The sequence below is a fragment of the Euprymna scolopes genome, chromosome 7 (genome assembly GCF_053919585.1).
Source record: "Euprymna scolopes isolate OS-2025 chromosome 7, ASM5391958v1, whole genome shotgun sequence".
Taxonomy (NCBI): Eukaryota; Metazoa; Mollusca; class Cephalopoda; order Sepiida; family Sepiolidae; genus Euprymna; species Euprymna scolopes.
The window spans coordinates 74,000,231-74,013,198 of NC_136488.1; the positions used below are offsets into that span (position 1 = coordinate 74,000,231).

The following is a 12,968-nucleotide window of genomic DNA, read 5'->3' on the forward strand; positions in this document are numbered from 1 at the left end:
GTGCTGGGCAGAAGATCCCTTTGGGTAGAATGATCAAGGCAATCGTTCAGTATGGGCACTGCTCGGACAGAAAGAAACTGCAACCTACTGTCTGTACAACTGCAAAGAAAGCTGTGGCAATACATCAAACACTTTCCAGAAACAGCATGAATGGGGTTGCGAATGATGAGCAACAATGAATTCATGAATGCTTCGAAGGAGAGAGAGAAAGAGAAAAATGGAGAGACATAGCTGTCAATGCTTATACCAGCCAGGACACCACTTAAATGAATGAAGTTCTCATCTTGCATCTTATTTTCACATTTCAGCCAATGTAATTTCTGACTTGCTTCAAATACATGTTGCTGAACTCAGAAAGCTCAAGTTTGGCAAGATGCACTTAAAGAAATCCAGAGGTTACATGACCCAAAACGTTGTGCAACTAACACCCAAGGTGAGAACAGTAGTCTAAATGATCCAAGTTATACAGGTCTTGATTATATTGGCTTCTGTGAAAGTAATATAAGTTTTTCTTTTGATTATGATATCAACATTTTCTTTGCAGTTTGCATTTTAGATGTTTTTCAGTAAAAATTTGGCTCAGACAAAAAAAGAAATAAAATTTACTTTGAAAAATGTAAAAAAAATATTTCAAATGTCTACAATTATGAGGTTAGTAAATTCATTCGGACAGAACTATAAAAACAAATAAAAAAAAGTTTTTGACAAGAAAAGAATTTTCGTTAAACATGGAACAAAACAAATAAAAATGGAGTGAAAGAATGACAGTTTTTAGATTGGACTCTCTGAGAAAAAAATAAAAAATAAAACAGGTGTTTTGAAGGATGCTTACTTCAAATGACACCTCTTGCTCTATGTTATTTTTCTAATTCTTTCTTATTGTCATTCTGATCAGTCACTGATGTTCGCAACTTTTGAGATCCAGATGAACAACCAAATGAGGACTGGGGGAGGGGGAGGGGATTAGGTCATAAACAAATGAAAACAAAAACGCTACACATTACTGAAGAGGTGTAAGTGAAGAACTAGTGTAACTTTTCACGCGGGAGAAATATAATGGCGGATAATTTTGCTCGCTCAGTTCAAATTCAACCACTGTTCCACCATTGCTCGACCTGCAAAAATAGTTATTATTCTATAATAATTATACAATCAACAAATTATTCTATAATAATTATACAATCAACAAATTATTCTATAATAATTATACAATCAACAAATTATTCTATAATAATTATACAATCAACAAATTATTCTATAATAATTATACAATCAACAAATTATTCTATAATAATTATACAATCAACAAATTATTCTATAATAATTATACAATTAACAAATTATTCTATAATAATTATACAATTAACAAATAAGAAATAACAACATACACAGCAAAATAAAAGTGAATTACTAAAACATATATTCACACTAATTGATCATCTCATGTAAAAAAAAAAACATAAACGTTAAAAATGTTCTGGGTTTAAAAGAGATTTCTACTTTGAAAATAAAGTTTCACCTTGAAAGTGAAGTATGCATGGTCCCTCGTGAGTGCACAGTGAATGAGGCATAAAAAAAATGACTAAGTTCAGCATTAGCGCCCCTCCCTTCATTTAGCCCCAAAAGTCCCCAAGGGACGTCAAATCCTAGTGAAAATGAACAAACAGGGCAGCTTTAGGCCTTAACATATGTAAATTTGAGTTCTGTACCATGCAAAAAAAAAAAGAAGTGACTAAGTCCATCATTTGCACCAAACCCCCTCCCATTTTGCCCTCAAAATCTCCAAGGTCTTAATATATTTAAATTTGAGTTCAGCACCATGCAAAACTGCTAAATAGACACGCACAAAAAATTTTGGACAAATATGGTAAAATAGTCCCAAACGTGGAGTGTTTTTATTAGCTCTAAAAGAGCCCCTGCTGCACACCCAAGAGTTATTTGCAAAGTATAGACAAGCAAAATTATATAGAAATCAGTTAGTTACAACTTTTCAGAAAGTTATTAAAAATCAAAGGCATCAATATTTTTTTAATAAGCACAAAAATGTCAATTTTTACCATTTTTACCCAAAAAGCACCCCTGAGGGATCAACCAGACTTTTCCCAGAAAATCCATTCTGTTACTTTTTTTTATTCATGTCATGTTTAAATTTTTAAAAATTCCAAGGCGTAGTTATTGAGAAAAGTGCGGACAGATGAACAGACAAGGGTGAATTTACAGGTCCACCCTCCTTTTGTCGAGGGACTAAAAAAATTAAAAATTACGGTTGTCTAATTATAATATTACACTGTTATTGCTTTCCAATATCAAAATTCGGTTCTTGTCCAGAATTCCCTCATATAAAAAAAAAAAAAAAATGTACCATACTCCAAAAATCACATAAATTGATTAAGTAGTTTTATTTTAAAATAAGAAAATCAAATTTTATGAGTAACAGAACGGCTGTCTTGTCCGCCATTTTGAAAACAATAAAAAATGGATGGTACCTCAATTCAAACTTGCGATATTTATTTTGCAAATTCCATTAATCACTTAAAAATGATTTTCTTATTTTAAAATAAAATTACTTGATCAATTGACTTAATTTTTGGAATATGATATTTTCACTGGACCATGTGTACATACATCATATAGATTTTTCTTTTTTCTTTATTTTCGTTTTTAATATTGAGAGAATTCTGGTCCAGAACTCAAAATCCTTTGTTATCGTGTAAAATTAATAAAAATAAAATACAATGGCTTACTTTTAAATTTCAGTACAAACGTCTTTTTGAGATGGCGGATCAAACATTCAAAGTTAGTCAAAGAAAAATATCTACGTTTCTCTTGATATACGAATCTCTATATTTGTGGAAGAGACACAGAATTCTTTTTGGAATTAGTGTTAGAAATACTAATAAGGATATTTCAGCTCAACATTAGCACGAAGGATGGTAGAAAAGATCAGGAAGAACTAAATATTTGAGATTCGACTATGAACTTTAACTCATTTCCAAAATTAATGTGCATGTATGTCGATTTCATATCTTGGGCTTTTCGGCTTGTAATAAAATTTCTCAAATGTACTTGTCATGTTAGGATGTGCGAGGTGTTAACTTTGGTCAAAATCGCTTGATATTTCTTTCATCAAATTATTTTAATTATTGATTGTTGACATCCAAGAACACTGCCAGTCATATAAAATACCTTCATTGGAAATTTCATGAAAATAGGTTCAGCCATTTAGGTTTTCACAAGGAACAAACTCACACACACACACACACACACACACACACAGGCAATGTAGCTTTTATGGAATAGTAGACATATAGTAATTGGTTTAATTTTTTGTGCATTTTCAGATGTAAATATACAATAAACATCCTACATATTCTATTTTACTACATGGGCGATGCTGGGCAGTTTTGTTTTTTTTTTCTGATTTTTTTAAAGCAGTTTCACATCGTTTTTTTTTTTTTGTGACCCCCCCCCCAAACACACACACACCTCCAAACACCCGGGCAACGCCGGGCACCCCCGCTAGTCTATATGTATAAAAGGCAAAATGTATGTGTGTGTGCATGTTTGTATGTCTGCCAAAAACTTCCGACAGACGTGTCGGAATGTGACCAAACTGGTACATTTTCAAGCTCAATCCTTCAGACAACAAATATCGAAAAATTGGCCAAAACCTTAATCTTCAACAGGCCAGGTTTCTACAAAGAGGGTTCGGTTTTTGCGTTGCCATTTTTGCAAGTCATCTTTTCTTTTCGATCGACTATGCTTAATTTTAATGCTCTCAACTTCCAGTTGCACGAGGAAGACATCGACTAAGACGTTACATTTTCTTTCCTCCTTCACGTTATGGGTTCAAGCCTGCCTGCCTACTACCACTTTCTTTTTTTTAACACCTCTGTCCACCCGGTTGTTGTTTGATTTTTGTTTTTTTACTCAACACACCCAGGCAACGTCAGATTGTTTTTAAAAGAAATTTTTTTGTTGAAAGTTTTAACATTTAAACAGGGTTACTTATGTGATTTTTTTTCCATTCGCTTCTCCTTTCTCTTTTTTTTTAAGCCTTGTCCTCGCTCAATATCCCTACTACACCACCTCCACACACCCGGGCAATGCCAGATAGTAAAATTATAAAAAGAAACAAACAGTACCAGTTTTAATGCATTTAATGTGTGCGCGGAATATAAGACAATAGACGGGACGAAAACTCAAATGCAGAGAAAGTATATTTGAACAGCAAAGTGATGGAGGTTGTTCAGAAGTTTGGTTACCTTGGTGATACCAAAAAAGAACAGAAAGAAGCAAGTTCTATTGCGATTGCAAAACTTAGGAGCCAAGAAAGTTCTAACATTATTAACAAGCAGGGTGTTACCACTGGCGGCCAAGAGACGAGTCTATCAAGCATATACTATAATCAAATATGAAAGACACAGACGTTACAATATATTTTAAATGTTGAATAATTTATTTAATCTGAACATGCACTTAAAAATATTTATTGAATTGAAGGTAAAAACACACCTGTAAAAAGTTTGTGCAGAATAATGCTTCCACTGCAATTTGGCAAACTTTCGGCGGCCGGCAGTTACCAAATTAAACTCCTGCAATGAAAGAGTAAAAAGAATTAATGGATTTGTTAAGTTTGCAGGTTAAAACAAGTAATGTAGAAAGCAATACAAATGACGACTCAACAAACAAAGGTAGATCAAATAAGAAGTGTATTAGGAAAATGTATATTTACAGGATATTTACATAATGGTGTCAAATAAGAGAGTCTTTGCTGGAGAAACATATCTGCTCTCGGCGGTCTCCGGTGGCTTCTGGTGAACACACACCCAGACTGAGTCTTCCTATTTATGTGTAATTACTATCCACATATGCAAATGAATGTGTGCCACCACAACAGGATTTGAAGGTGATCCGATGACAAAAAAGAGGAAGAAAAGAATGCATTCGGGGAGAGAGAAAGAGAGGGGGGGAGTCTGGGATGCGTTGGAGAGGGAGGAAGTTCAATAAGCAAAAATGTACACACCACATTGAACTTCTGCTCAGGTTCCTCCTGTTCATTCTGGTGGTTCCGTCTGTTATTACGACTGAACTGATTTGTGTTTTCAGCACTTTTCCCGCGATTCAGGACAGCAGTAATCTAAACAGAAATAAAGAAAAAAAAAAAAACGAAGATGAAACATCGAATTCTATTCTAAAAAATCATAAAACTTATGTAAACACAGGAGGAGAAAGTGAGATGATTTGTGCTTAGTTATGGCAACTCAAATCAAGATTTGATTGGGTTTAGGGGAAGATTACATCTGACATATGGATTTCACACATACATCTCTAGTAAAAGATTTAGTAAATAGGTTAAAACAATAAAAAAAGAGTTATTTCATCTTATTTTCAGCAGCTGGTATAGTTACTCATTGTTGATAGCCTTTTCTCTTTATATATATATATATATATATATATATTTCATCTATCTCTAAAAGAATAAAATTATCTAAGAATGAACAGCTGTTTGGTAAAAAATAAGTCATATTATAATGAGGTTCTAAATATATCAGGTTATAGAGATAAGATTAGTTTTAACAAAGCTAATAATGAATGAAGCAAAGTTAATAAGTAACTGCTTTTAATCAATATGGCTACATATCATAATACAGCCATGGAAAAAATAAGAGAAGAAATAATAATAGCAACACTAATTGAAAATAAATAATGATCAAAACAAATCTGGGGATTCTAGGTCACCTAATACAAAAAAAAATATGAGGCGATTTGCCATATGGTTTAATCTGCCACATAGTAAAAATATTCTCTGATATTAGAAAATAAATTCATAATATCATTGATAAGAACTTTTCTAAAGAAGCTAGGGCTAGCTTTTTAATAAAAATACTATAAAACTAAAATCTATCTGCATAATAGGATAAAATAACACTAAAATACAACATGCATGTCATACAAATGATTACCATGAACCTATTCATACCAATAATGTAACTGAAAATAACTGCACTTGTAGAAATAAAAATAATTGCCTATTAAGTGAAAACTATTTAACTGCAAACGCAGTATAATTTAGCATAATTAGTGGAAATAGTACTAAAACTTATGCCAGATCTACTGGTACTACATTTAAGTATTCTGATAAACCTCCTACTTCTTTAACTAAGTAGGTTAGGAAATTAGTTAAAAATAATATTTATTATGAATTAAAATGGTCAATATTAGATAAAGTTAATAAATATATACTTAACAAAAGAAAAAATATAATTTATGCACTTTGGAATCCTTCCATATTAGTAACATCTAATGAGAATTTGCTTAATAAAAAAAAAGAAATTATACAAAATAGTCTCCATAGAATGTAGTGCATGCTAGCCTATTTCAAACCAAAAGCACTAAATGCATACATAGTAGGAGAGGCAGGAAATTATACTTTGATGATATAAAAGTCATCTAATTTCCTTACCCTCTTCATGAAGTGCTTGTAGTTTTAGACATCACAAACAAATTTGCATTTTTACATTTCAGAGAGAACTATCATAACAGCTTTTTTTTATTTAAAAATAAAAAAAAGGAGGGTGAAATTTGAATCAAAAATTTGTTCAACAATTTAAATGGATTTGACTAAAAAAAAAAAAAAAAAAAAAAAAAAAAAAAAAAAAATGGAGAATCACCATCCCTGCAAGGTAAAAAAAACGTACACATACATACATGAAGTTGCCTCATAATTATATTAATATAAAGATATAACATTGAGTATTTAACAGGTTATATTAACATCTTATTATATTTGATTATAAAAATGAATTAAGATTGTTCGAACTACTGTTCTCATCTTAAGTTGTTTCAATTTATATAACCCCACACTTTCTTCAGGTGTATCTGGTCTCAGGAATCTGAATTGAATTTCAAAAGTAACCCTTTATTTAATCCACAGGGATAGTGTACTCTTACTCCATCAGCCATGACCGAGTAGAATTCTTAAATAATTTGCAATTGTATTTTTAGTATTGTCTGTCCTGAAAATTGAACATTTAACCTCCAAAAGAATGTCACTTAAAACTGAATTTTACCTAATACTTTATCCGCTACGCCACAGATTCTTGCTAAACATTGTGTGAATGACACTCAAGATGAGAACAGTCGTCTGAATAATTCAAATTGTAACAGAGCATGGGCGTGTGTATGCAAATACATGGAAATGATGTCACTGTAAAAAAAGACTATAAAAAGGAGAGAGAGCGCATTAGAGAAGACAATCACATCACAGCCATAATGACAAGTCATGCCTGGGAGGAGAATGAGGAAATAAATGTTGTTGCTACAAAAATTTAAAAAAAGGAATCAAGTTATTACTTGTCCTATGTTCCTTACGCCGTGGGCTGCAAATAACATGTGGGTCCCATGTGTAAACGTGTGAATAACATTAATTACAAAATTATCAATCCCTATGTCAAAAATCCAGAAACATAATAAAAATGAACGTTTGTTTCTCATGAAAATCATTTAAAAAAAAAAAAAAATTAAATCTCACAGTATTTCCAGATAATCTGTAGAAGCCTGTCAGCATGCTAGCATGTTTGGATTTGACATTCAGTTTCGGAATGCACATGGATGGTTCTTCAGGGCTGGACATCATCACAATCTCACCTGGAAAAGAAATCAACATCTATATTAAACACTGTAAAAACAATATTGCCTCAGTTGAAAAAGAACTTCTCACCTCCGGAACACATTACTACAAGACTGCTTCCAGATGGTTGCCATCAAGTCTCCTGTAAACACATACTTTTCAAGCTGTCCTCTTAAGTAATTGAATTTAATTCTTTATGTCAACTGTTTGCAATCCTTCCAGAGTATTGTTTCATCATCTAAGTTACAATCTCATTAACCTGTATCCTTAAGTGGCTTTTTGCCTTATTAGAATTTTAAGTGGTAGATGCAGCATTATAAATACCCAAAAAGAAAGAAAAAGAATGAACCAAACAAAATGCTGATGATGATGGTTATTAAGGCCTTTCCAACCCTTTGCGTTAGACCACCCATTGTTTTTCAGGTTATCCGAAAACAAGCAGGTTGGTCTCTAAATGGGAGCGGGACTAAGCGAGATATCAAAAAATAAGTAGATGGGGGGGGGGGATATGGATAGTGATGTCCTCACAGACAGAAATAACATTTCGGGGTGGCCAAAGGCAAAACAAATAAAAGCAATAGGCATCTTTGAAGGATCTCTGATACTGTAACAGAGTATGGCGGCTGTATACAAATGCCAAGCCATGTGTGAAGCGACATCACCATAAGGAAAAAGAAAGAGACTAGAAAAAGAAAGAGACTAGAAAAAGAACAAGTGCACAGACGGACGATGACTTTCGAGTTGACAGAGGTCAGACAGAAGAAGCATGATCACGTTTTATTCGGGAAAATACCTGGAAATAAATGTTGTTGTTAGAAAAAAGAAAAAAAAAAAGAAGAAAAAAGAGCCGAGTTATTACTTGTCTTATGTTCCTTGCGATGTACTCTGCTACAACGTGTTGGGTTCCAAGTGTCCATATGTTAACACATGTGTAACGTTACGATTAGTGATGGGACGATTCCAATATTCCCCCCTGTCATAATATAGGCTAAGAGACTATTAGTCGCCTAGAGTTATGCCCCTGGGCCTGTGACGTATGAATCTCGTCCGCCATTGTTTCTCAGTGCAACGTTTACTACTAGACAATAAAGAACGCATTTTACACCACCTTCGAGTCTGTTTATCAATGCTTCCAAAGTATGTATTATCACGACATGGTGTCTGAAGTGGGATCCTCTAAAGAATCAAAGGAACAGTAACAATATTACCCTAAAAAAAAAAAAAAAAAAAAAAAAAAAAAACGAACATTTTCGGGATCTAAAAAAAATTAATACAAAAACACACGTGGTGTCGGTATTTTTCTCGCAATCGACGATGAATACATATTCGCAACTACCACCTCCAACAATCGATTGGAACACTTCAAATTTGGCCAAATCAATGGACCGATTTATCAGGCAAGTTCATTTATATTTCGACGGCCCAATGAAAGACGTAGATTCAGACACAAAGTTAAATTACTTGCTAATATGGTCTGGTATCGAGGGCCAGGAAATAAGTGACACTTTTCCCTTTCGACAGGGAGAAGAAAGGACATTGGATAAATATATCCAATTTTTTAAGGAATATGCGAATCCGCGATCGAACTTTCGTGTAGCTAGACACAACCTACTAAAATGTAAACAAAACGCGGATGAATCGGCACACGCATTTCTAAGTCGGCTGCGTCAGACAGCCAAACAGTGTGAATACGGTCGGACGGTGGAAGAGACCATTGTGTTGGACCTATTCATATTCGGTATTTATTTACAGTCTGCACAAAAGTCCCTAATAAGAGAAGGAAGCGATCTCACGATCGAGAAAGCACTCGGAATCGTCGAGACAGAAGAAGCCACGTGTAAACAAATGGAAGCATTACGTACAACAGCAGTAGAAGACAGCTCTACACTCGCAGTTAGAGCCAGACAGCCCAATGGACCTACCACATGTGGTAATTGTGGCACAAAACACCATCAATATAAATGCCCAGCTAAAGGCAAATACTGCCTAAAATGCAATAAAAAGGGACACTTTGCTAAAGTTTGCCACTCTAAAATGGGAGACGAGGGGCACACACGCAGACAGTCATTCCAGCCACAGAGGAAATATAATAAGAATAAAATCCACATGGCAGCAGCACATATGGGTAGCAACGACGACAGTTCCACAGAGGAGCTGTACTTTCACACAGTAAAGGAATTACCGTTAGCGACCACAGAAGCTTTCACAAAACTGAAGATAGGCAACAGCAAAGCCCAAATAGAGGTTGACGCGAAAATCGACACAGGTGCAATGAGCAACCTGTTACCTAAACAGGTATTCAAGGAACTGAAAGGAGTACCACTGGAAAAATCAGCTATAAGGCTAATTGCGTTCGGAGGCTCAACGATAGACCAAGAAGGGACCTGTCGTTTAGGGGTCAGATCCCGCGACAAGTTCGTTAAAGCGACCTTTCACGTGGTGAAATCAAGAGACCCTATACTAATAGGACTCCAAACATCAAGAGAATTAGGGCTAGTCACCCTTAACTTGGCTATAAAAACGGACACAACTCATGTGACGGACAAAGCATCCCGGCCTACTCCCCCGCACGACATGAAACCGGTCCCCGTGCAGGAACCATGTACGATGGGAAACCTTGGAGAAAGGAGGAAAATCATTGAGGAATTTCCAGACGTATTCGACTCCATTGGTTGTCTGCCAGGTGAACACACCATCCATTTAAACCCCGAAGTACCACCAGTTGTCCACCCACCACGTCGAGTCCCAATATCCCTAAAAGGAAAGTTGAAATTGGAGTTGGACTCCTTAGAGGCCCAGGGAATAATTTCCCCTGTAAAGGACCCAACGCCCTGGGTAAACTCATTCATCTGTACCACTAAAAGGAACGGATCGGTCAGGCTATGCCTCGACCCCCGAGACTTAAATAAAGCAGTGCACAGACCACACTATGCAACTCCGACATTCGAAGACATCACTGCGAAACTAGACAACGCTAGATGGTTCACAAAAGTCGATATCAAGTCCGGCTACTGGCATTTGAAACTGGACGAGAAGTCGAGACGTCTCACAACATTCATTACCCCACATGGCAGATACATGTACAACAGGTACCCCATGGGAGTCAAATCTGCCCAAGATGAGTTCCAAAGAGCCATGCAGGAAAACTTCGGAGACCTCGAAAATGTCCTATCCATATGCGACGACATAGTAGTGTACGGATTCGAGGAAGACGGCAGTGACCATGACAAGGCACTGAGGCAGCTAATGTTTAGAGCAAGGGAAAGAAACTGCAGGTTTAATTCAGAGAAATTTGTGGTGAAAACCTCCGAAATCCTTTTCTACGGCCACATAATCTCAAGAGACGGTGTCAAGCCAGATCCCCGGAAAATAGAGGCGATCACACAGATGCAACCCCCCGAGGATGCAAAGCAGCTCACCAGCTTCCTAGGCCTGGTGAACTACTTGAACAAATTCTCTCCACGACTCGCGACACTGACAAAACCCCTACGTGAGTTAACATCGAAGAAGAATGACTTCACATGGTCTTCACAGGAGCAACAGGCATTCGAAGAAATCAAAAAAGAGATCGGAAATCATATGACACTCCGATACTTCGACCCTAAAGAACCAATAGTGCTACAGGTAGATGCGTCTTCAATGGGTATAGGCGCGGCTCTGCTACAAAACGACAGACCAGTAGCATTCGCGAGCAAAGCACTTTCCGGACCAGAAACACGCTACTCAAACATAGAGAGGGAGATGTTGGCTATCGTCTTTGGCCTGGAGAAATTTCACAGTTACGTTTGGGGCCACAAAACGACAATTCATACGGATCACAAGCCATTGGAGTCGATAGCATTGAAAAATCTAGCACAAGCACCCCCAAGACTGGCTAGAATGTTATTGAAGGTCGAGGGATATGATTTTACTGTAAAATTTCCCCCACTCTATATCTGTGCCTAAATCAAAACGCGGATTTCATGAACAAAGCTTCTTTCTTAGAACTGCACGCCTGTGGAACTCTGTTCCGTCTGCCTGCTTCCCTCCGGACTACAACTTGGATGTCTTCAAGTCTAATGTTAACAAATTCCTAATGAACTGCCCCCCTAATTAAACACTTCATAAAATCTCCTCACTAACGTGATGTACTCACAATAACCCTTATCCCTGAGTGGCTTCCGGGCCTTGATAAGTGGTGATCACTGTGTAAAAAAAAAAAAAAAAAAAAAAAAAAAAAAAAAAAAAAAAATATACCCCAGGAAAAACAGTTCCAATTGCAGACTGCTTGTCACGAGTAGCACCCAGACCCAGTGGGCACATTGAAGGGATCGATCTCAACGTCCATAGCATGATCTCATACCTCAACTTTGCGCCGACGAGAGTTGAAGATATAAGAGTGGAAACATCCCAGGATCCACTCCTAAAGCAACTTGTAAGCATGGTATTGACCGGCTGGCCTTCCAACCGGGCTGACTGCCCAGGAATTCTCCTGCCATTCTGGAATTTCAGAGATGAGATTGGGGTCCAGGATGGAATTCTACTCAAGAGCCAGAGAATCATTATCCCAGCCTCGTTGCAAAGAGGCATACTGGAAGAGCTGCATGCTTCACACCAAGGAGTAGAGAGAACGAGGTTACGAGCGCGTTCAGCGGTGTACTGGATAGGGTTAAATAAGGACATAGAAGATATAGTCCGAGAGTGCCACACATGCCAGAAATACCAAGCCAGTATCCCGCCCGAATCAATACTCCAGCACGAAACCCCTACGTACCCCTGGCAGTACGTCAGCACAGACTTGTTCACATTGGCAGGGAAAGAATATCTGCTTGTGGCAGATCAGTACAGCCGAAACCCCTTCGTACGACGCCTTCCGTCCGCCTCATCAATATCCGTTATTAGAAGTATTAAGACGATATTTGAGGAACAAGGAGTGCCGGAAATCTTGTACTCGGACAATGGTCCACAATTTACAAGTAAAGATTTCAAGGATTTCGCCAGGACGTACAGCTTCCAACACAGGACATCGTCCCCACATTACCCCAAGTCTAACGGATTCGCCGAAAGAATGGTGGGAACATGCAAGAAAATTTTGACGAAGGCAGGGGAAACTGGTCAAGACAGCTACCTAGCAATGATGGCTTACAGAGCCACGCCACTGTCATCAGACATTAAGTCCCCGGCAGAGTTACTCAACGGACGAAAAATACGGACACCCCTAGTATCCAAGCAACAACTTGGCGATGAGCAGACTAGGACAGCCATACAGAAACAGAAAGATCAGTCTAAGGTCTGCTATGACAGGAAACATAACAGACACCACTCCCACCTACATGCAGGACAGAATGTCTATGTC

General features: G+C 36.9%; 1 protein-coding gene across 1 annotated transcript in view; it reads right to left on the reverse strand.

The window, feature by feature from the left end:
* Positions 1 to 506: 506 nt before the first annotated feature.
* Positions 507 to 12,968, reverse strand: part of LOC145279783 (F-box only protein 9-like) — a 96,128-nt gene continuing 83,666 nt past the window's right edge. The window contains exons 11-14 of the mRNA XM_080131108.1: positions 7,535 to 7,650; positions 5,027 to 5,140; positions 4,516 to 4,595; positions 507 to 1,115 (exon numbers count right to left, since the gene is read on the reverse strand). Of these exons, the coding sequence (XP_079987234.1) occupies positions 1,001 to 1,115; positions 4,516 to 4,595; positions 5,027 to 5,140; positions 7,535 to 7,650 (425 nt within the window). The 3' untranslated portion in view covers positions 507 to 1,000. The remainder of the gene's footprint in view (positions 1,116 to 4,515; positions 4,596 to 5,026; positions 5,141 to 7,534; positions 7,651 to 12,968) is intronic.